Genomic DNA, 24,490 nt, shown 5'->3' with positions numbered 1-24,490 from the left:
GAAAGGATATCTGCCGGGACCTTCTCAGATCCATGGAATCTGTAATAAGTCTTTAATTGCTCTTCTATTTTAGTCCAAGTTTCTAAATTAACAGTTCCTTCCTCAGGAAACCATGGAAATACTTCTTGTATAAAATGTTCTGTCTGACTGGGAGTAACCTTAACTCCTCTGGTAACAAACATATGTGTTAAAAGATCAATACAGAGTCTTCTTTCTTTAGACTCAGTATGGCCCATCTTCTCAATCTAAGTTCTGCACTATCCACCCTCTTACCCTATATATCCTATATAGGGGGGTCTGCAGCACCCTACGGTTGGAGTCCTATCCGTCCTGAGTGTGTGTGTAGGGGGGGGGGGGCTTACCTGGGGGAATCCTGTTCAAGGCGCCAAATGTTGGGGTCCAGCTCCAGAAGGTACAGGGGTTCCCAAAGGTGTGGACGGAGTCGGCGAAGAAGGAATGACACTGAGGCAGCATTCAGATCATCAGCATAGCCAGGTTCTCTTTTTTTTGTCCTGTTACATCTGTATTTATACCATTTGATCCTATAAGCCTGTCTCTATAGTCACATCATGGTATGTTTTGGGTCCTCCCTTGACCTACAGTTCCTTGTTTCATGTCCATAGTTTCTTATCTGACCTTTGCCAAAAATCCCATCTCCATCTAGCTCTGTTGAGTTTAATCCTATCCATTCTATTCCAAAGGTTAGGGCTAGTTTGTTATCTCCATTCCAAGGTCACTACTGTTCTGTTAAACTGCAAGGAAGTAACTGAAGGAGATTATCCTAAGTAAAGATTATGTAGGGTAAGCGTGATAGTTCGTAGTTAAGGTGATTAACTATCCGCCTGGCACTTAGTTAAGGGGTTTTACTGATTTATTCCCTTCCTTAGTCCTGTTAATCCCTAACTCCAGAGAAAAATCCCCACCTGGGGAAAGAACCTTTCTCGGGGAGGTGGCCTTGGTTAGAACACAGCGCTAAGAAGGGGAGCAAACATATTAAGAACAGTATGCCATATACATACGCCAGGTCCCTTGAAACATATGCTGTGCAGGTGTTTCTTCCCTGCAGCGACTGTGTCAAGCAACAAGGATGGACCAGCCTCTGGCACACAGTGAGAGGGGACACAGTGAGAGGGGACACAGTGAGAGGACACAGTGAGGGGACACAAAGGGGGCAGCTCTGCTTGTAGGGACAGGGGAGGGTTTTAAAATGCAAACAGCATTTACAGTTCACCTGAAAAGATGAATTTTCAGTTGGAAAAGAGGAGGGGAGGAGAGGACTTAATGGTAATTTTTAAAAAAGGTGTGGGTGGGGTGTGGGGAAAGGAAAGCAGTCTAGGAGGAAGAAACTACATGTGAAAAGTATTGGAAGCAAGAAAGAGTCAAGAATTCAGAACACAGCGGGTGCCCAGGGCAGCGTGCTGGCACCTGTCTTGGGGGAAGGCAACTGAGAGAGCTGAGTGGCAGGAGGGCAGGGCCACTGTGCAGGGCCTTTGGCTTGGACGCCTGGTGGCAGGAAGCAACCTTCCTGGGGCTCCAGGGCTCCATAGGAGCAGGTGATGGGGAGCAGCATACTGGATGTGGTGTTTAGGAAGGCCTGCCTCGCAGCAGGCATGGGGTGGGTGGGAAGGCGAGGAGCAGGTGGGGTCAGGCGGAGAGAGCCTGGTTTTGGTCGCCGTGGGGATAATGCAGTTAGAGGCCTGAGATGCTTCTGAGGAAATGGCTTCCTGACCAGGTGACTGGTGAGGAGAGATGTGAGAGGGGCGGGCGGGAAGGGGTGATGCCCCAAGTCCAGGTGGCAGTGGCCACGCCTCCCTGCTCCAAGAGGAGAGCAGTGCTTGCAGGGCGTCCCGGGCCCTGTCAGGGCCTTGGGAAACCAATCCCATTTCCAGTCTGAATCCTGGGCGGCCAAGCCCCCAGGCCTACACTGAGGCTTTCCTTCCAGGGAGACAGCTCTTTGTGCCCCATCAGCGTGGGGTCCTGAGCTGGAGCGCCCAGGGGGCAGAGGGACCAGGGCCCCGGCCCGGAGTGCTCCCGTCCTGTCCCAGCAGCCTTGGGTCCCTGATGTGGGGCCACGGCCCTTCACCCAGACCCATTCCCTTCACGGGGACACCCACTGTCCTGCCGGACAGGCAGCGCAGCCCCCACCCCCCCGCCGGCCCCCCGCCCCCATCCCCCCATCCCCACCTCGGGTGGGCGCCACCTTCCTGGCACACAGAGATCTCCTCGCCCAGCTCCCTGCAGGTCTCCCCAGGGAGCCCAGAGGAGACAGAACGGGATCCTGCTGGAGGCTGGCCCATGTGGGAAGCTGAGAAGCACCAGGGCAGAGGTGTGTCCGCAGCTGGCGGTCACTGCCTCCTCAGGGGCCCCCGGCAGGCTGGGCAGGCAGCCTCCTCTCGGGAGGTTGAAGGCAGTGGGGTGCCTTCCAGCCGTGCACTCGGGCCCCTGCCTCAGACGCACAGTGTCCCTCCCTGAGGTGGAGTCTGTGGGAAGCCGCCCATCGTCTTCTCCAGCAGAGAGGGGTGGGCAAGGAGCCCGAGTGCTGGGGACCCCTGAGCCCTGGCAAAGGTCAGGGCTGTGCACCCACCGTTTAGTGGAGACAATGGTAGCTGAGGCAACTTCCCCACCAGGTAGTCATGTAAATCCTTACTGATAAGATAGTCTGTCTGTTACCTGCCTGCCTAAGGGCTATGGGTGGGTCCCAAACTGAATAAAAGGATGGTGAGGCCGGAGCACAACAGGAGTCCTTCCTCTGGGGATGGGCTCCCACCTGCCCCCCCCCCCCATTTCCAAATTATTATCTCTTGTCTTGTCTCTTTCATTTGCGTGTGGCCCCTCTTCCAGAGCCTGAACCCTGAACCACACGGGATGTGAAATTACACAGAGTCTGTGTTATGTGAGTCATGGAGGGTGAGGGTGTCTGTGCAGGGAAGCCACCGGGTTCCTCCTCTCGGGCTTCCCAGAGCCCTGGCCTCCCCCTGGCCTCTGCCCTGGCCTCCCCCTGGCCTCCCCCTGGCCTCTGCCCTGGCCTCCCCCTGGCCTCCCCCTGGCTTCTGCCCTGGCCTCCCCCTGGCTTCTGCCCTGGCCTCCTCCTGGCTTCTGCCCTGGCCTCCTCCTGGTTTTTGCCCTGCCCTCCCCCTGGCCTCTGCCCTGGCCTCCCCCTGGCTTCTGCCCTGGCCTCCTCCTGGCTTCTGCCCTGGCCTCCTCCTGGTTTTTGCCCTGCCCTCCCCCTGGTTTCTGCCTTGGCCTCCCCATGGCCTCTGCCCTGCCCTCCCCCTGGTTTCTGCCCTGGCCTCTGCCGTGGCCTCCCCCTGGCCTCTGCCCTGCCCTCCCCCTGGTTTCTGCACTGGCCTCCCCCTGGCTTCTGCCCTGGCCTCCCCCTGGCCTCTGCCGTGGCCTCCCCCTGGCCTCTGCCCTGCCCTCCCCCTGGTTTCTGCACTGGCCTCCCCCTGGCCTCTGCCATGGCCTCCCCTGGCTTCTGCCCTGGCCTCCCCCTGGCCTCTGCCGTGGCCTCCCCCTGGCTTCTGCCCTGGTTCCCCCAGGACTCTGCCCTGGCCTCCCCATGGCCTCTGCTCCCCAGCAGCTGGCCCACTCTCCGAGGCCCCTCCACTGCTTCCCACCCTTCCACTCCCTATGGTGGGAAGTGTGGACGAAAGGGGCCACACGCTGACCTGACAAGCTCAGGAGAGGCCTGCGTGGCAGCCTAGCAGACTCAGAGACCTAAAGTAACCACAAAGGATGGTCTGAAATTAAACCTTAACTAAAAGCAGTTATGGTGGGCAGTTCCGTCCTAAGCCGATATCTTCACTGATAAGGTCAACCTTTACTGTAACTGAGCCTATCTCTCGTTTTGCATCTATGATAACATGTCCCTGGGATGTCTGGGTAACTTGTGACTTCCCTGTATCTGGAGCCCCTGGGGCAGGGCCAGGTGTGCTGGGCCCAGGACAGATGCAGCAGATTCTTTCATTTAACATGTTAATTGTTCCTGCACCCACCTAAGTATGTGTCCATCATTTTACTTTTTATCCAATCCCAGAGGTTTCCCCCACTTCGCTTAATCCCACCTCCTTAAATCTGTCACCAATGAATTTCATGTATAAATACGGATGTAACCCTGCCATTCTCCGGAGCAATATCTCAATTCGTTGAGGTTCTGCTTCCCGGCATATGTCGACAGTTTGGCTCAAATAAACTCACAAAAATTCTTTACAGGTTTCAATGGTTTTTTTACGTTAACAGAAGCACACATGCCCAGCGGCAGGGAGTCCCTCCCTTGACTGGGTGGTTGGGGGGACACTTGGGGAGCATAAACTGGCTTGCCCACCGAGAACCAAGTCCAGCCGAGTGGGAGGTGAGAGACGCGGGATTCGCCCTGGGGGGGAGGTTGGGGGGGTGGGTATCAGGTCCGAGGCGACTGCTCTTGGACCCTCCCTGCCCTGCTTTCTTTGCCTCACCTCACCTGCCCAGACTGGTTTCCCCTAAAGTCCTCCCCCCCTCCCCCCAGCACCAGGGTCCCCAGGTCTGGTCACAGGCACTTCACTGACTGCAGGTGGGAGAAGATGAGAGAGAGAGACGCAACACAGGATGCATGTTGATAGACTTGAGAAAACTGGTCCGTCAGAGATTGGCATACTCAGCCACGTTTACCAGCACTTGATTTCACGTTATTATACCCAATCTGATGAGAGCCCCGGGGAAGGCATGAAAACCTCCATTTTACAGAAAAGGGCAGGCTCTGAGCTAGACAGCGCACCCCCGCGGGGCCACCAGCCTGGGCTCTGCAGCCTCCCAGCCCACAGCCACCCAACAGCCGCAGTTCTCCACCCATGAACCTGTGCCTCAGACCGCGGAACCCTCACTCTCCCGCCCCGGCCGGGCCAGCCCCACTCTGCTCCGCCCTCGGCCTTCCGCCAGCTGCTTTGTGGTCACCTCCCTGCACCCGCCCTGCTCGCCAGCCCAGCCCGCCGCTGCGTGGGGCTGCGGACACTGTGTGGCCATATGCCCCCGTGAATGAAGCAGGCCGTGCCTCACTTGTATACTGATGACGTCAAAGTGACATTTGACGCTAAATAAAATATGAAAGTTGCTTCACTGTTCACGTTTTATATGACGGCTGAGACAAGCTTAGACTGCACACGTGGCTCCCGCTGCGCTGTTACCGGACAGCACGAGGGGGACACGCAGATCCCCGCAGGGCCGGCGGCCGCGGGCAAGTGACGGCCCAGCCGCCAACACCCTGAGAGCCGGAGCGCTGAGCAGGCAGGAGGGAGAGCACGGCCGGCCTCCGGGAGGCGCAGGCGGCATAACGAAGGCGGCTTTGAGGGCTCTTCCTCCCCCGCAGCCGCCTGCAGGCCGCTGGCGGGCAGCCCGGCACAGCCCTTATCTGGGCCCACACTCCCCTGGGCCGGCTGATACCTCCCATCTCCCGGCCCAGCTGGCCCGGGCAGGAGGCTGGGCGGCACCGGCTCCCCTTCTGGCCCCCACAAGAAGCCTCTCCACGGTGCACTGCGGTGACACCTCCTCCCGCGCGACTGTCTGTGGCCGCGGCCCTGGACGGGGTCCAGGGAGAGCCGAGGTCATCCCTGGAAGGACGAGAACCACCCCCGCGCAGTTCTCCTCGGCCGGAGGTGTCTCTCCTTTGGGAGGACAGCAGAGCCCTGGCCACGCGAGGCGCAGCGGCCGCGCCTGTGTGTGTGAGTGTGAGTCCTCGCTGCTCTCCCCGTCCTTCCTCCTCAGCCCAGCAGCATGGCCGCGGCCACCCCGGTGACCAGCCTGGAAGAGGAGGTCAGCTGCCCCATCTGCCAGGGCGTCCTCAGGGAGCCGGTCACCATCGACTGCGGCCACAACTTCTGCCGCGGCTGCCTCACGCGGTACTGCGAGACCCCGGGCCCGGCCTCGGGGGCCCCCGCCTGCCCGCTCTGCAAGGAGCCTTTCCGCGCCGGCGGCTTCCGGCCCAACTGGCAGCTGGCCAGCGTGGTGGCGAACATCGAGCGCCTCAAGTCGGGGTCCAGGCCGGGCGCGGGGGGCGCCTGCCCGGAGCACGGGGAGAAGCTCTACTTCTTCTGCGAGGAGGACGAGGCGCAGCTGTGCGCGCTGTGCCGCGAGGCCGCCGAGCACCGTGCCCACGCCGTGCGCTTCCTGGAGGAGGCGGCGGGGCCCTACCGGGTAGGAGGGGCCGTGCCTCCCGGGCGGGGCTGGGCTAGCTCAGGGGGTCGGGGGGGAGCTGGGCACTGGAGCCAGCCCGGTGCGCGCCGGCGGGGAGGGCGCGCGGCGGGGGGCGGGGAGCGGAGCTGGTGGGGGGGGTGGGGGGGGTGGGGGGGTGCCCACCCACCCACCGCGGCGGCAGAGGAGCGGGGGAGCGCCGGCCGGCCGCGCGGGGAGTGACAGGCGGAGCGGTGTGTCTGCAGGGGGAATGAAGGACTCACGAAAGGAGTGGCGTGCCTTCCTGTTTCTGTTTGCACTGTGTGCGCTGTTTGGGGAGGTCTAACCGTCTGAGTGTTCATGTTTGTGAATAACTCGGTGTTTGTATATATACAGGTTAAGTAAGTATCTGTGATATGCAATTTTATCTGTCATTAAAGGAGTGTGTGCTGGTTTTATTGTCTGTGTTTTGTTTTTAGTATATGTGTCCTATCATTAGTCTTTTTAAAAAATAAATATTGTTGAGGATATTACATATGTCCCCTTTTCCCCCCATTGACCCCTCCAGCCTGACCGCCCCCCTCCTCCAGGCCTTCACCACCCTATTGTCGTGTCCATGGGTGATGCATATATGCCTACAAGGCCTTTAGTTGATTACCTTCCTTCCACCCACCCTCCCCCACCCTCCCTCTGAGATTCCACACTCTGTTCCAGGCTTCCATGTCTCTGGATCCACTCCGTTCATCAGTTTATTTTGTTACTTAGATTCCCCATATGAGTGGGATCATGTGATACTTGTCTTTCTCTGACTTAGTTCACTTAGCATGATACTCTCCAGGTCCCTCCATGCTGTCTCAAAGGGCAAGAGATTCTTCTTTTTTACAGCTGCATAGTATTCCATGGTGTAAATGTATCACAGCTTTTTATCCATTCATCTACTGATGGGCACTTGGGCTGTTTCCAGATCTTAGCTATTGTAAATTGTGCTGCTATGAACATAGGGGTGCACACATTCTTTCTGATTGGTGTTTCCAGTTTCTTAGGATATATTCATAGAAGTGGGGTCACTGGGCAAATGGCAGTTCCATATTTAATTTTTTGAGGAAACTCCATACTGTTTTCCACAGTGGCTGCACCATCTGCATTCCCACCAGCAGTGCACTAGGGTTACCTTTTTTCCACATCCTCACCAGCCCTTGTCATTTGTTGATTTATTGATGATAGCCGTTCAGACAGGTGTGAAGTGGTACCTCAGTGTCGTTTTAATTTGTATCTCTCTGATGATCAGTGACTTTGAGCATTTTTTCATAGGTCTCTTGTCCACCTGTATGTCCACTTTGGAGAAGTGTCTATTTAGGTCCTTTGCCCATTTTTTAAAAAATATATTTTATTGATTTTTTACAGAGAGGAAGGGAGAGAGATAAAGAGCTAGAAACATCGATGAGAGAGAAACATCGATCAGCTGCCTCCTGCACATCTCCCACTGGGGATGTGCCCGCAACCCAGGTACATGCCCTTGACCGGAATCGAACCTGGGACCCCTCAGTCCGCAGGCCGATGCTCTATCCACTGAGCCAAACCCGTTTTAGCTCATTTTTTTAATTGGATTGTTTGTCCTTTATTAAGTTGTATGAGTTCCTTATATATTTTGGATATTAACCCTTTATCAGATGTATCATTGGCAAAATGTTCTCCCATACAGTGGGCTCCCTTTTCATTTTGTTGATGGTTTCTTTTGCTTTGCAGGAGCTTTTTATTTTGACGTAGTCCCATTTGTTTCTTTTTCTCCTTAGTTTCCTTTGCCCCAGGAGATGTATCCACAAACATATTGCTATGAGAGATGTCTGAGATTTTGCTGCCTATGGTTTCTTCTAGGATTTTTATGGTTTCCTGATTTACTCTTAAGTCTTTTATCCATTTTGTGTTTACTCTTGTGTTTGGTGTGAGTTGGTGATCTAGTTTTATTTATTTATTTTTTGCATGTATCTGCTCAATTTTCCCAACACCATTTATTGAAGAGACTGTCATGACTCTATTGTATGCTCTTGCCTCCTTTGTCAAATATTAATTGAGCATAATGGCTTGGGTAGATTTCTGGGTTCTCTGTTCTGTTCCATTGATCTATATGCCTGTTCTTGTGCCAGTACCAGGCTGTTTTGATTACGGTGGCTTTAATCTGGTATTGTGATTCCTCCAACTTTGTATTTCTTTCTTAAGATAGCTGCCGCTATTCAGGGTCTTTTTTTATTATTATTATTCCATATAAATTTTTAGAGAATTTGTTCTAGCTCTGTGAAATATGCTGTTGGTATTTTAATATGGATTGCATTGAATCTGTAGATTGCCTTTGGTAGTATATACATATTAATGATGCTAATTCTACCAATCCATGAACATGGTATATTCTTCCACATGTTTATGTCTTCCTCTATTTCTTTTTTCAGTGTCCTGTAGTTTTTTGAGTACAAGTCTTTTACCTCCTTGGTTAAGTTTATTCTTAAGTATCTTAATTTTTTTGTTGCAATGGTAAATGGGATTGTTTGTTTAGTTTCACTATTGCTGTATAAAAAAGCCACAGATTTTTGGGTGTTGATTTTTTATCCTGCTACGTTGCCAAATTCATTTATTAAATCTAGTAGTTTTTTGGTGGAGTCTTTAGGGTTTCCTATGTACAATGTCATGTCATCTGCGAATAATGAGAGTGTTACTTCCTCCTTTCCAATTTGGATGCCTTTTATTTCTTCTTCTTGTCTGATAGCTGTGGCTAGGACTTCCAGTACTGCATTGAATAAGAGTGGTGAAAGTAGACATCTCTGTCTTGTTCCTGTTCTTAGAGCAAATGGTTGTACCTTTTGCCCATTGAGTATGATGTTCACTGTAGGTTTGTCATATATGGCCTTTATCATGTTGAGGTATGTTCCCTCTAGTCTCACTTTGCTGAGAGTTTTTATCAAAAGTGGGTGTTGGATTTTGTCCAATGCTTTTTCTGCGTCTATTGATATAATCATGTGATTTTTCTCTTTCAATTTGTGTATGTGATGTATCATGTTTATTTATTTGCAAATATTGTACCAGCCTTGCATCCCTGGAATAAATCCCACTTGGTCATGGTGTATGATCTTTTTTTTTTTTTAATATATTTTATTGATTTTTTACAGAGAGGAAGGGAGAGAGATAGAGAGCTAGAAACATCGATGAGAGAGAAACATCGATCAGCTGCCTCCTGCACATCCCCCACTGGGGATGTGCCCGCAACCCAGGTACATGCCCTTGACCGGAATCGAACCTGGGACCCTCCAGTCCGCAGGCCGACGCTCTATCCACTGAGCCAAACCGGTTTCGGCAGATCTTTTTAATATATTGCTGGATGAGATTTGCTACTATTTTGTTGAGGATTTTAGCATCTATGTTCGTCAGGGATATTGGCCTGTAATTCTCTTTCTTTGTAGTGTCTTTATCTGGTTTTGGAATTAGGGTAATGCTGGCCTCAGCAGAGTTTGGAAGTGTTCCTTCCTAGTTCATTAATCTTTGATGATGAGAGTTCTATATATATTTTCAAATTTACCCATATGAACATTTACGTGTGTATACTTGGTCTAGAGAGCAAGCAATTTTAAAACAGCCAACTGATTGATTTTGCGACATCCATGTTTCTTCTCCCCTTCAGAATCACACACAGAAAATTGATTCCATTCACAGGGGAGAGTTGTCTGGGTGTGCTCCCTTTCGGGCATGCGAGAAAGTTGGAATAATTTCAAGGAGGGCGTATCAAGCTCACGACAGATCCCAGGTCCCACTTACCGAAGGCAAGAAATCAGGTGTTCCCCTGAAGAAGGAAAGTCTCAGGGGGAACCCCAAGGCACAGCTTATGTCGACACGGGATAAAGGGCCAATCCCTGATCAAAACTCTCGAAGGACAGAAGCCAGAGGAAGACAGCCCACAGAGAGGGGCTTTGAGGACAAGTAGGGCCCAGGCATGGCCAGCTGAGGGGCCCTGTCTTCCTGGAGGCAGAGGAGGATGAGACGACAACTATAGAAGCCACTGCTCCCACCTCAATGTTGTATGCTCCTTCTCTCCAGGAACAGATACAGACGTGTCTTGAGTGTCTAAGAAAAGAGACAGAGGAGATTCAAGAAATTCAGTCAAGAGAAAATCAAAGGATACACTTCCTCCTGGTAGGACTCCCCCCTGCCTGGCCCCTCCCTCCCCTCCTCCGTGCCCCACAGTGTACGGGTTTTGATGTCATTGGAGTCTGAATCCTGACTCTGACACTAAGTTGCTCTATGTCTTCTAGCAACTCTCTGTTCTGTGTATTTCTCTGTGAAGTGGAGATTAAAATTTTCCACTACCTCGCGGAATTCTGTAAAGACTGCAATGAGATGGTGCCTGTAATGCAGTTAGTGCCGTGCACATCGTATGTTCTTTGCAAAAGGCAGGAGGTAGGGTGTCCCCAGCGCCTGCCCTCCGCCTCCCCTGAAGCAAAGCTGGGCAGCCGAGCAGGTGGAAAGGAAGCCCGCTGCCCTCCCACATCCGTCTGGGACCTGGGCCAGGGGCTCCGATTTTACCACCGAGCCATGGAGGATGTGGCCAGGAGAGAGATGGGAGTGAACTAAGGAAAAACAAGGAGGAGGAGGAGGAGGAAGAGGAGAGGAGGGGAGGAATAACTTCCTGCTGACTTCTCCTCGGGCCCCCAGACTCAGGTGGCCACCAGGAGACAAAGAGTGATCTCTGAGTTCGCACGCCTGCGCCAGTTCCTGGAGGAGCAGCACGGCGCTCTCTTGGCCCAGCTGGAGGGGCTGGAGGGGGACCTCTTGAAGCAGCGGGATGAGTTTGACATGCTGGTCACTGGGGAGATGAGCCGGTTCGCCGCCCTGATCACGGAGCTGGAGGAAAAGAAGGAGCGGTCAGCCAGGGAGCTGCTGACGGTGAGGCTGCCCAGCCGGCTTCCTCCTCTCCCGCGCCTTCGCTCTGCCGAGCCTGTCCCCTTTGCTTCACATCTCATCCCAGTGGAAGATGGGCCCCGGGACCTGAGGTTCTGAGTTCTAGTCCTTGCTCCCCTGGTCCCGGTCTGTCCATGCCACCACCCGCCGCACAGGGGCTTTGTGCGGACCCAGCGGTAAATGCCGGGGGAGTAGCTCTTTGAAAAGCTTCAGGTCCGCAGTCAGGACGTTCTTCCTGGCCTCGTCCACGCCCTCCCGCCGGAGGAGGGCGACTGGGCCTCAGCAAAGCATCAGAAAGGCAGCCCGGAGGGAGGCCGAGGGGGCCTGGCCTGCTCTGGCTTCACCCTCTCGCTTCACCTTCGGGAGCTGCGGGCAGGAGGGCTGCGTGAGGGAGGCTGGTGCAGCCCAAATGCTGCGGCTCTGTGGTCTGGGGCCCTTTGCACGCCCAGGGCTAAGAGACTGGTATTTTGTTTTTCTAGTTATAAGGAAAGTGGGAGGAGGAAGGTGGAAACTGAATCCCTGCTTTCTCTCTCTCTCCTCCTAGAATATCAGGAGCACGCTAATAAGGTAAGTGATATAGTTCTCCTTACACACACACACACACACACACACACACACACACGCACACACACACATACTCACACACACCAAGCCCAGGTAGTGCCATGCAAGTGTATGGCACTCCCCGCTATAGGATGAAATTCACATGCACTCTCACTTATGCAACCGCATTCCCATATGCAGCCTGCAGGGCGCTGCCCAAGAGCGGGCAGTGGGGCCCACCCTGTGGGAGCTGGCAGCTCAGGCCCAGTGAATAGGTGAGTGCTGAGCCTGGAGCAGGGGTGGGCAAACTTTTTGACTCAAGGGCCACAATGGGTTCTTAAACTGGACCGGAGGGCCGGAACGAAAGCATGGATGGAGTGTTTGTGTGAACTAATATAAATTCAAAGTAAACATCATTACATAAAAGGGTACGGTCTTTTTTTTTTGTTTTTAGTTTTATTTATTTCAAACGGGCCGGATCCGGCCCGCGGGCCGTAGTTTGCCCACGGTTGGCCTGGAGGTTTTATGAAAGAGGAGAGTCCCAATGCTGCCATTCTGTGCCCTAGATGTGAAGCCAGAAAGTGCCGGAAACCAGAGGCTGTGTCCCCTGAGCTGGGCCAGAGGATCCGGGACCTCCCCCAGCAGGCCCTTCTGCTGCAGAGGGAGATGAAGGTGTTTCTGGGTAAGCGTTCTCCAGGCCTCCATGCACCCGCCACCCAGCACCAGCCACTCCTGGCCCTGCCAGTGCCTGGGTTCCCTTATTTGCAGATCTTTATAAAATCTGCTCATTGGGGTGATGTGACAATGAAAGTAAGTAATAAAGACGCAGATTTCTGGAAAAAAGTTAACTAATTTGGAGAACACAAATCTGGTCAATTGGCATTACGCAATCAAGAAAGATAATGATTAGGAAGAAAAATTCCCCTTTGCGACAGCATGGATGGACCTGGAGAGCGTTATGCTAAGGGAATAAGCCAGTTGGAAAAATACACGTTCCGTGTGCTCTCACTCATGTGTGCAATTCAATGAACAAACTGAACTGCCAAGCAAAATAGAGACAGACTCATAGAGAGCAGGCAGACAGCTCTGGTGGGGAGAGGGGAGTGAGGTGGGGCGGGGCGGGGGGGGGGGGGAATTGAGCAAAAAAGAAAAAAAAAGAGGAGAGAACTCCTGGACACAGGCCACAGTGTAGGGTGGTGGAGGTGGAAGAGGGCATAGAGGGGATACATGGTGATGGAAAAAGTAAAATTTTTTTTAAAAAATATATTTTATTGATTTTTTACAGAGAGGAAGGGAGAGGGATAGAGAGTTAGAAACATCGATGAGAGAGAAACATCGATCAGCTGCCTCCTGCACATCTCCTACTGGGGATGTGCCCGCAACCCAGGTACCTGCCCTTGACCGGAATCGAACCTGGGACCTTTCAGTCCGCAGGCCGACGCTCTATCCACTGAGCCAAACCGGTTTCGGCTAAATTTTAAAAATTAAATAATAAAAAGACAGTGATTAATAAAAACCTATCATTCTCAATTATTAAAAAACCCACAGACGCACCTGTGGAATAAGTTTTTTATGATGAACACTGTTAGTTAATAACCAGCAGCGACTCTCTCTGCCCGGTGGGAGCTGATTCGCTCCCCTCTCCCCGCCGCCCTGCGCTCTGGTCTGGGGCGCCTGCCCTGGACGGTGAGCCTTTTCGGAACAGGGCGTGGAGGAGAGGGTGTGCAGGGTCTGACTTGAGGGTCAGGAATTGGCTCTGTCAACACCCCCCCCCCCACACACACACACACAACACAACACCACGAATGATGCCACCGATTTCTAAATGACCCACCCACCGAAGTGTCACCTGAACAGCCCTCCCCACGAGCTCACTCCCTGCTGGCGCTCCCAGGGGCTGGGCAGGGAGGGCAGTTTTACTCTAATCAAAGACTGGCCTTGGCCTATCCTGGAAATTTCCAAGCAGAACAAGAAGTAAGTTAGCCCCCTATCCATCCACTAAGTAGCTATTTCTTGAGCACTTACTGTGTCCTCGGCTCTGCGAAGCACTGGGGACAGAGGGCAGCGAGCAGACAGGCCCCTGCAGGGCGAGGGCTGGGACAAGCGGGCTCCCAGCCAGCACCGCCCCTGAGCTTATTAAAACACCCACATTCTCGGGTCACCCGGGGTCACCTGGGTCAGAACCAGCCTGGGACGAGCTCAAGCCTAGTCACTGGCAGCAGCGTTCCAGCGCTCATTCTTCTCTGCCCCTTCTCTTCTCTGGGCCTCAGTTTCTCCGTCATTAACGGATCTATGGGTTTTGTGAGGCTAATGAATTCGCATCCTGTTTTATTTCCTCTTTACAGAAAAACTCTGCTGTGAGTTGGACTATGAACCAGGTAAGCATCCTACCACTGGACGGGAGGGAAAGAAGAATCTAAAATTGAGAAGGAAACACACACACACACACACTCACTCACACACACTCATACACACTCTCACACACACTCACACACACACACTCACACACACACACTCACACACACACTCACACACACTCTCACTCACACACACTCACACACACTCTCACACACACTCACACTCACACACACTCACACACACACTCATACACTCTCACACACACACACTCATACACACTCACACTCACACACACTCATACACACTCACACACACACTCATACACACTCACACTCACACACACACACTCACACACACACACTCACACACACACACTCACACACACACTCACACACACACTCATACACACACACACACTCACTCACACACTCACACTCACTCACACACTCACACTCGCACGCACACACACACACACTCACACACACTCACACACACTCATACACACTCGCGCACACACACTCACACACACTCTCACACACACTCACACACACACTCATACACACACACTCACACACACACTCACACACACACTCACTCACACACACACTCACACACACACTCACACACACACTCACACTCGCACACTCGCACACACACACTCACACACACACACTCATACACACACACCCTGCTCCTGCCCCGTCTGCTGGTGGCCAGGGGAGAAAGATTAAACCCAAAGGGGAGCAGGTGCCTCGGAAAGCCTCCTGGCCGGGGCAGCTTCGGTCTGGGGTGGGTCACACTCCTAGAGCAGCGGCTGCCGCTACCCCTTCGCAGCGCAGGCGTTGGAAGGAGGGCAGTGGTGGGGGACCCACTTAGGGCTGTTGGTCACTCTCAGCCAAGGCCCGAGAAGCCGCGGGGTCGCGGGGCCACGCAGGTGCCTGATTTGGCCCTTGGTCTCCATTCGCGGACAAAGTCACAGGAGGCAGGGTCAGCAGAGCTTTGTTAGCAAGTGGTCCCAGACCCGGCGGCTTTGGAGGCCGGACGCGGGGCGGGGCCTGGAGGAGCGCAGGGAGGGAGGGGCGGAGAGGGAGGGCCAGGGGCGGGGCGGGGCCTGGAGGAGCGCAGGCGGGGATGGGGAGCCCGGGAGGGAGGGAGGGCCAGGGGCGGGGCGGGCGGGCGCCAGGGGACGGGGCTGACGTCCTCCGAGCCGGTTTGCGGGGCTTCCACGTGCGATCACCCGCGGACCTTGTTACAAATACAGGTCCCGGTTCAGGTTCCGGGCGGAGCCTGGGAGCCTTCTAACCAGTCCCCCGGCCCAGGCGCGGCCTCGGCCCCAGCGGCTGGTGGTCACAGCGCCTCCGGGGCCGCAGGGGGACCTCCGGCCTCTCCAGAAGGAGTTGGCGCCTCCGCTGACGCCGGCCCCTCGCCCCCACAGCCCGCCCCTCCCTGGACCCCGGGACCGCCCACCCCAAGCTGCTGCTGTCGGAGGACCGCCTGGGGGCGCGCTTCTGCTACAAGTGGCAGCGCTCGCCCGACGGCCCCCAGCGCTTCGACCGCGCCACCTGCGTCCTGGCCCGCGCGGGCTTCACGGGGGGCCGGCACACGTGGGTGGTGCGCGTGGACCTGGGCCCGGGCGGCAGCTGCACGGCGGGCGTGGCCCTCGGGGCGCTGCCGCGGAAGGGCGAGCTGCGCCTGCGGCCCGCGGCGGGCGTGTGGGCCGTGCGGCTGGCGGGCGGCTGCGCCTCGGCGCTGGGCGCCTTCCCCACGCGGCTCGCGCTGCGGGAGCCGCCGCGCCAGCTGCGCGTGTCGCTGGACTACGAGGTGGGCTGGGTGACCTTCGCCAACGCGGCCACGCGGGAGCCCATCCACACCTTCACGGCCTCCTTCACGCAGGAGGTGTTCCCCTTCTTCGGGCTCTGGGGCCGCGGCTCCAGCTTCTCCCTGAGCCCCTGAGCGGAGCCGGAGCAGCGGGGACGAGGCGGTGCCTGGGGGCGACCGCCCAGCGCTGGCTCCGCGCCCGCCGCCTCCGCCCCACGCGCGCTGAGCGGGCGGCGCCCCTCCATCCTGTCCTCTCCCCCGAACCTCAGGGTTCATGGACCCGAGGCCTCAAGAAACGCCTGCTGTGCCTGCGCCCAGCAGGGGGTGGCCATTGATGCTGTGACAATAAAAAAAAAAAGCCCAAAAGCACGTGCCCCTGTCTGAAGGAGCGCGGGGGGAGGGCCGTGAGGAGAACATCGCGGTGCGGGTGACGGGGCTGCGAGGGTGACGTGGCCTCGGGGAAAATGGGGGGGGGGGTTGCACTAGGGTGACCTGGTGTGGGGAGCGGGGTGCGGCGGGGGAGGGTGACGCCGGCGGCGCAATGACAGCGCCTCTGCACATGCCGTTTCCTGGCCCTGGGGCTTGTCTTTGATTCTGCTGAACACCTCCGCGGACCATCTCTGACCTGGTCTGTCTCTTCTGATCAGACACAGCGGGCGTGTTCTCCCTGCGCCCCGCCCGCAGGTCCTGTTCCCGGCCTCAGCCCCGCGGGTGGGAAGGTGTGGAGGCCGGGAGCGGGGATGGGGGGGGGGGGCCGGCCTGCCGCCGCCCGGTCGCGCTCAGTATGCAGATCATCCAGGTGACGTGCGAGGCGGCTTTGAGGCTGCGGAGGCCGAGTGCGGCTGGTGCTTTGCTCAGCGAGGTCACGGGCTGGGATGCTGACCCCCTAACCGAGCGGTTACCGCCGCGGCCTTATGCAGAGGCAGGTGCAGGGCCCCTGGGGAATCTGTCGTGCTGGCCACACCCACAGGCGACTTGGCTCAGGACAATTTCTATTTCTCACACCGAGAAATGTTGGGGTCAGCATGCTCCTCTCAGAGGCCAGCCGTCCCCGAACCTTGCCGTCTCGGGTGTGGAGTAGCGGAGGGAGTGGGTCGGCCTTGAACACGGTGACTTGGGGTAAGGCAGCTCCGCTTCCAGCGTCTGGACTCAGGCCGCTCCCCGGGGAGAGGCTCCAGCCCAGAGGCCCCGCGCCCTCGCTTCTGCCTCTCTGTCCAGCGGAGGGTGGCACCAGCCTCCACACAAAGGTGCACCTCGCTGCTCCACAGCCCGCACGGTGGCAGCTCTTTCTCTTTTAAGAGGGGAAACACACTCAAGTTAGTTCCAAAATAGAAAAGTTTATTCTAAGAACAGACATGTAAATAAGGAAATATGTAAATAAGGGCAACAAAATTTCCCATCATTGCCCAGGCCTCGTGGGCAGCTACGGTTGGGGTGGTGTGGGACATCGCCAGGTCTCAAGTGAGAACTGGAGATTTAGAAATGCTAATGACAATAGCAAACACATTGAACGCTCACTTCGGCTAGTCACTGCAAAAACTATTTTTTTTTGTATTAGCTCATTTAATCCTCACAACAACCTTATTATCAATATCCCCATTTATGCTTGAGAGCTGAGACGTGGAGGTTGGCTGATTGGCCCAAGTCAGCGGGCAGCGGCCAGCACAGCTGTGGCCTCCACTGGGCACCACACTGCCAAAAGCTGATCCACCCTTGCTGCTTGACACGGTCGCTGCAGGGAAGAAACATCTGCACAGCATATGTTCCAAGGGACCTGGCGTATACGGCATACTGTTCTTAATATGTTTGCTCCCCTTCTTAGCACTATGTGTTATAACTAGAGCCACCTCCCCGAGAAAGGTTGTTTCCCCAGGTGGGAATGGAGTTAGGGATTAACGGGTCTAGGGAAGGGACTAAATCAGTAAAACCCCTTAACTAAGTGCCAGGCGGGTAATCACCTTAACTACAATCACACTTAAGCTACATAATCCTTACTTAGGCCATCGAATAGGAAAATCTCCTTCAGTTATTTCCTTATAGCTTAACAGTAGAACAATAGGATAATGACCTTGGAATAGAGACAACAAACTAGCCCTTATAATGGAACACAGAGACTAACCTAGACAAGATTAAAATCAACAGAGCTAGACAGAGAAAAGATTTTTATCAAAGGTCAGATAAGGAACTATAAACATAAAACAAGGAACTGCAGAAGGTCAAAGGAGGACCCAAAACATATGATGATGTAACTATAGAGGCATGCTTATAGGATCAAATGGTATAAGTACAGATGTAACAGGACAATAAATGGGAGAACCCAGCTATGCTGATGATCTGAACGCTGTCTCTGTGTCCTTCATTCTTCGCCGACTCCGTCCACACCTTTGGGAACCCCTGGACCACTGGGGCTGGACCCCGGCACCGCACCTTGGAATTCGGATGGTGTGTCCCCAAACCTGTGCTCATGACCATTACGTGGCACTGGCTCTGTGTGTCCAGGAGCTGGAAGGACAGGAAGGCCCAAGGAAACGCAGAGGCAGGCGTCCTCTGGCCACTCGCAGGTGGGCCACGGCCCCGGCTCAGCACTCCACCATGCAGCCGGCTCACCCACCAGCCGCTCTGCCCACCCACGGGCCACTTAGAATGTCCAAGAGAAGCTGCTGCTCCATGAATATCACGGTCCCGCTTTGATAAGACCTTTCTCAGCAGGTCACCTCACTGGCTGACTGGCCAACCACCTGCTGGCCAGGTTCCCGCCGGGCCCAGGCGGGCAGGCACACCAGCAGAGGACAGAGGGGCTGCAGCACCAACAGGGTCTGACGGGCGAAGAGAGGCCCTTGGAGCTTGCCGGCCTCCTTCCATACCTGGTAGGACAGTTCTGGTCCGACTCTCTGCATGTTCACCCCACGTAGGATGCAGGAACTATGCCAGGGTGGGGGAAAAGGTGAAGGGATTTAGAAGTACAAGTTAGTAGTTATAGTGTAGTCATGGGAGTGTAAAGTATGGCATAGGGAATTTAGTCAATAATCCTATATAATAAAGCGGTAATATGCAAATTGACCATCACTCCAACACACAAGATGGCTGCCCTCATGTGGTCAAAGATGGCCAGCAGGGGAGTGCAATTAAATGCAACCAGGCCTGCAGGGGAGGGCAGTTAGGGGGGACCAGGCCTGCAGGGGAGAACACTTGGGGGGGACCAGGCCTGTAGGGGAGGGCAGTTAGGGGCAATCGGGCCGGTAGGGGAGCAGTTAGGCATCAATCAGGCTGGCAGGGGAGTGGTTAGGGGTTGATCAGGCTGGCAGGCAGAAGCAGTTAGAGGCAATCAGGCAGGCATACAGGCGAGAAGTTGGGAGCCAGCAATCCTGGATTGTGAGAGGGATGTCCGACTGCCCATTTAGGCCCGATTCCAGTGGGATTGGGGGATCGGGCCTAAACAGGCAGTCGGACATCCCTCAAGGGGTCCCAGATTGGAGAGGGTGCAGGCTGGGCTGAGGGACACCCCCCCCCCCCCACACACACACACACACCGGGCCTCTAGTATTCTAATAACTATGTATGGGGTTAGATGGGTATGAGATTTTTTTAGGGTGATCACTTAGTAATTTTCTAATGTCTAATCACTGGGGTGTACACCTGAAACTAATATAATATTGTATGTCAACTGTAATTGAAAAAATTTTTTAAATGACTAAAAATTTTAAAAAATGGTTTAACATACAGATAGCAACAGACAGAAGAATAGAGCAGGATGGGAAATAAAAAATATGCAAGTATATATGCATATATGGCATATTATAAAGTTGGCATTCAGATCACTGAGGAAACTATAAATTATTTTGTGCTGGGCTGCATATCTGGCGCTTCGGCCAGGCGGGGCCTGCTGTGCCCTCTGTTCCTAGGGCACATAGATAGGAAGGTGCTGGCGCTTCGGCCAGGCGGGGCCTGCTGTGCCCTCTGTTCCTAGGGCACATAGATAGGAAGGTGCTGGCGCTTCGGCCAGGCGGGGCCTGCTGTGCCCTCTGTTCCTAGGGCACATAGATAGGAAGGTGCTGGCGCTTCGGCCAGGCGGGGCCTGCTGTGCCCTCTGTTCCTAGGGCACATAGATAGGAAGGTGCTGGCGCTTCGGCCAGGTGGGGCCCGCTGTGCCCTCTGTTCCTAGGGCACATAGATAGGAAGGCAGTCACTGTACTGATGCTGTACTGTGTCGGGAACAAATTGTGTAAACAGGGCTTTGTAACGAACTTTGTGGTTTTTGCAAATAAAAACGCTGTAACTCCTGTAGTCGGCACTGCAGTTCAGCCTCTGCTTTGGTAGGGTGCTGTAACTGTAGTCGCTGGCCAGCTTCATAAAGGCTCCTAAATCTTCATCTGAGTCCCTGGTGGTCGTCTCCGCTGGTTGCCCCATTACAATTTAATCAACAATGATAGGAAAATTGATGGTAACTTGGAAGTTACCTTACTCTTTCACCAAAATATAACTGGAATATTCTAAGCCAGCGGTTCTCAACCTATGGGTCACGACCCCTTTGGGGGTCAAACGACCCTTTCACAGGGGTCGCCTAAGACCATCGGAAAACACATATATAATTACGTATTGTTTTTGTGATTAATCACTATGCTTTAATTATGTTCAATTTGTAACAATGAAAATACATCCTGTAGGTCAGATATTTACATTACGATTCATAACAGTAGCAAAATTACAGTTATGAAGTAGCAACGAAAATAATTTTATGGTTGGGGGTCACCACAACATGAGGAACTGTATTAAAGGGTCGCAGCATTAGGAAGGTTGAGAACCACTGTTCTAAGTCCTCCAAAATATATGTTGAAGGATACTCATTGCAACATTCTATGTGATCTCCAAACAAAGCAATCACCGGAAGTAACACAGAGTCTGCCAATTTATGATATATTCACAGAATTGAGTGCCATGCAGTTGTTGAAAAGAATTTATAAGCCCGGCCAGTGTGGCTCAGTTGGTTGAGCATCATCCCATGCAACAGGAGGTCGTTGGCTCCCCAGGTTGTAGGCTTGAACCCCAGCAGAGGGCAGGCAGGAGCAGTAGATCAATGTTTGATGTTTCTCTCTCATCGATGTTTAGCTCTCTCTCACCTTCCGCCCTCTGAAATCAATAAAAACACATTTTTAAAAATTGGTCTGAGGTTCTTGTTCAGACTTCACTCCATCTTCTCCCTGGGCCCCACTTGGCAACTACCTGCTGTGGGGTTGCTACTAAAAGCTTACTCTCCCTGAAGTTCCTGGGCCTTCCTTCTTCTCCAATGAGATGTCTCCTCCAGGCACAGGGTCCTGGGGGTAGGCGTCATCTTCACCCAGTGTACTGGCTCCTGAGCATGGCTTCCCCAGCGCCGCACACCAGACCTGGCTGTGGAACCCTGTGCCCACGTCCTCCCTGCTGCCCTCCCCACCCCCGTCCACGCCATCCTCGGTGCCCGTCCAACCCAGAGGCCTTTCTGCCCCTTGACTGGCTCAATCCATTCACCTTTACTTTTGCCGCCGCCCTAGTGAGTTCAGATTTTACCACCTGAACCACAGGCCCGGGCACTGGGCTTGCCTTACAGCTCTCTCCCTACGCTGCACCCACATCTGTCCTTCAACCTCTACTCCTTTGCCCTCCACATGTCACCCATCCTGGGAGAGTATGAGAAACAAAAATGCAGAGCAAGGAAGAAACCGCCCAGGGCCACAGCCGGACTCAGATCTGCTGTGAGCCATCTTGGCCGCAGGCCTTGTCGCCACGTGTTCTTAGAGAGAGTTCAGTAAAGGCTTGACAAATGGACCGTACGTGGGCCAGTAACTGGCTTCCGGACAGACAGATGAAGAAGCCACACTTTGTACCACTTTAAAGTACTGACCACATGGTAACATATTGCAGTTATTTAGGCTTATTGAGCAACTGGGCAGCAGGGACCCACCGTATTTCATTGAACACTATCTTAGGAATGACTTAAGCCTTGTCCAGGCCGGCGACTCAGCGGGTTGGAGCATCATCCCATGCACCAAAAGGCTCGATTTCCTGTCAGGGCACGTTCTTAGGGTGCAGGTTTGATCCACGGTTGAGGCACTTACGGAGGCAACCAATTGATGTTACTCTCTCACATCTATGTTTCTCCCTCACTCTCTCTCTCTCCCTTCCTTTCTCTTTCTAAAATATCAATTAATAAAACCATATAGAAGTCATAAAAGGAAAGTCAGATAAAGTCAACCACATTTTAAAAGATTTGCATGGGCCTGGTGGGTGTGGCTCATGGCTGAACCTTGACCCAGGAACCAAGAGGTCACAGTTCGATTCCAGGTCAGGGCACAGGCTCGGGTTGCAGGCTCGATCCCCAGTAGGGGTCGTGCAGGAGGCAGCTGAGGCAGCAATTGATGTTTTGATGTTTCTCTCTCATTGATGTTTCTATCTCTCTATCCCTCTCCCCTCCTCTCTCTCTAAAATCAATAAAAACATATATATATATATATATATATATATATATATATATATATATATATATTTTTTAAATAAAAAGATCTGCATGGGAGGCGAGGGAACACTACAAAGCAATGCCAAGAGACAAATGATCAAATGAAAATGTTAAAAGAAACATATTTACAACTACCATCAAATTAAAAGGGCTGCCCTGACCAGTTTGTCTCAGTGCATCGGCCTGCAGACTGAAGGGTCCCAGGTTTGATTCCGGTCAAGGGCATGTACCTTGGTTGCAGGCACAACCCCAGTAGGGGGTGTTCAGGAGGCAGCTGATCAATGTTTCTAACTCTCTATCCCTCTCCCTTTCTCTCTGTAAAAAATCAATTAAAAATATATTTTAAAAAATGAAAGGGCTAATATCCCGAATGCACAGGGAGCTCTTACAAATAAGAAATTCTTAACTACAAGTAGAAGATTGGTCAAAAGAAATGAATGGACCACAGGAGAAAATACAAAATGTCTCTAAAGCATATGAAGGACGTGCAGACCGAGGCCCCTGAGGTGAGATGCCTGGGGCTGAAGGAGGGGGAGAGACGCTGCCCTGTGCTCCCACCGTACTTTTAAAATTTGGAACCAAGTAAATGTATCATCTATTTAAACAATTATGTGAATTTAAACTTTTTTAAGAGGAAGAATTCTAATCGAGAGTGAAAGGAATTCTAAACTAGTCAAAAGATCTGGATTTTGGCCCTATCTCTAGAGACTTGGAACTTCTGTCTGACAGCCACCGCCCAGCCTCCGCCCCAGGGGCGGCTCCCAGCCTGTCCCGCTGGCACACAGCTGTTGGGGGTGGGCACACCCGGGCCTCACAGTCCATGCTGCGCAGCTCCTTGCACGCGGCCGGTGCTCCGTCACCCTCTGAGCGGGTGGCCCTTCCCACTCCCACCTACTGGAAAGTCCTGGTGCAGGAGTCGCATCTGCCTTCTCTCGCTCCTCTTCCCGGCCTCTGCCCTGAGGCTCCCAGGAGAGAAGCCTCCTACCTTTTGCTTGCAGCTGCTCTAAACTCTCTCTCTCTTTTTCTTTTTTTAAATATTTTTATTGATTTCAGAGAGGAAGGGAGAGGGAGAGAGAGAGAAACATTAATAATGAGAGAGAACCATTGATCAGCTGCCTCCTGCACTGCCGGGCTGACCAGCAGCCCCTGAAGGACGGATGAACAGATGACTCAGACACAGTTTCACTGTGGGGAGAGGGCTAAGGGGCTCCTGGCTCTAGCGGCCAGTGCAGCCTCGATTGCCTGCCTGCTTCGCTAGCCTTTATTGCAGCGGTTCTCAACCTATGGGTCGTGACCCCTTTGGGGGTCGAACGACCCTTTCACAGGGGTCACCTAAGACCATCGGAAAACATATATATAATTACATATTGTTTTTGTGATTAACCACTATGCTTTAATTATGTTCAATTTGTAACAATGAAAATACATCCTGCATATCAGGTATTTACATTATGATTCATAACAGCAGCAAAATTACAGGTATGAAGTAGCAACGAAAAGAATTTTATGGCTGGGGGTCACCACAACATGAGGAACCTATATATTAAAGGGTCGCGGCATTAGGGAGGATGAGAACCACTGCTCTATTGGAATTTTTGTCTTTAGATACAGTCAGTAGGTGAGTAATCTCGGGAGGACATGTGTGTTTACATTGTCCTCGAGGCAGGGCATCTGGGGATTAAGCATAAGGATTCCAGTCAACACCCGGGGGTTTGCACAGCACAGACTTGTTGGGAAGGTCAAGGAGTAATCAGGGGCCCCGCCTCCCACACTCCCCGAAGTCTCCCCTAATTCAGAATGCCGATAAACAGGGCAGGTGGCCTTCCCCACACTTCCCTTTTCTCAGAATGTCCTCCTCACAACTTTCTAGCTGAGTCTCCTGTGCCCTCGACACTGAACGCCCCCTACTGGGGATGGAGCCCGCAACCCGGGCATGTGCCCTGACCCACTTAGCCAAACTCTTGGCACCAGTTTAAACCCAGCTCCTGTCCTGCACAAAACCTCCTCACCTGCTTGGTCTTCATCCTTGCAAGGCCTGCGTGGCGAGTGGGCAGAGGGGCTAGGGGCGAAGCCCTGGGCAGCTGTGCTGGCACAGGAAGGCAGGGAAGGGCTCCTTCTAACCTGGCCAGGTGCAGTGGGAGGTGGGGAGGGGGGGGGGGGCTTGCAGGTCTAGGCGCATCTCTCCCTTACCTGCACCTC

The 24,490-nt window shown here is 53.6% G+C and overlaps 1 protein-coding gene across 2 annotated transcripts; it reads left to right on the top strand.

Moving 5' to 3' along the window:
- Positions 1–5,745: 5,745 nt before the first annotated feature.
- LOC308521279 (tripartite motif-containing protein 10-like) lies at positions 5,746–16,145 on the top strand (the record flags this gene model as incomplete). Of its 2 annotated transcripts, XM_081094230.1 has the most annotated exons (7): positions 5,746–6,165; positions 10,222–10,317; positions 10,837–11,067; positions 11,627–11,649; positions 12,192–12,307; positions 13,971–14,003; positions 15,419–16,145. In XM_081094230.1, the coding sequence occupies 7 exons, from the start codon at positions 5,746–5,748 to the stop codon at positions 15,934–15,936; spliced, it is 1,437 nt and encodes a 478-aa protein (XP_080950356.1). In that variant the 3' UTR covers positions 15,937–16,145. The 2 variants fall into 2 exon arrangements, with proteins under 2 accessions (XP_080950356.1, XP_080950357.1); XM_081094231.1 differs by lacking the exons at positions 10,222–10,317; positions 10,837–11,067 and having other exon boundaries at positions 15,419–16,075.
- Between the last annotated feature and the right edge of the window lie 8,345 nt (positions 16,146–24,490).

The sequence above is a fragment of the Myotis nattereri genome, assembly GCF_964212035.1.
Source record: "Myotis nattereri genome assembly, chromosome: 6".
NCBI lineage: Eukaryota > Metazoa > Chordata > Mammalia > Chiroptera > Vespertilionidae > Myotis > Myotis nattereri.
The sequence above is the reverse complement of the archived record's forward strand: the minus strand, read 5'-3'. Positions and strand labels throughout refer to the sequence as shown.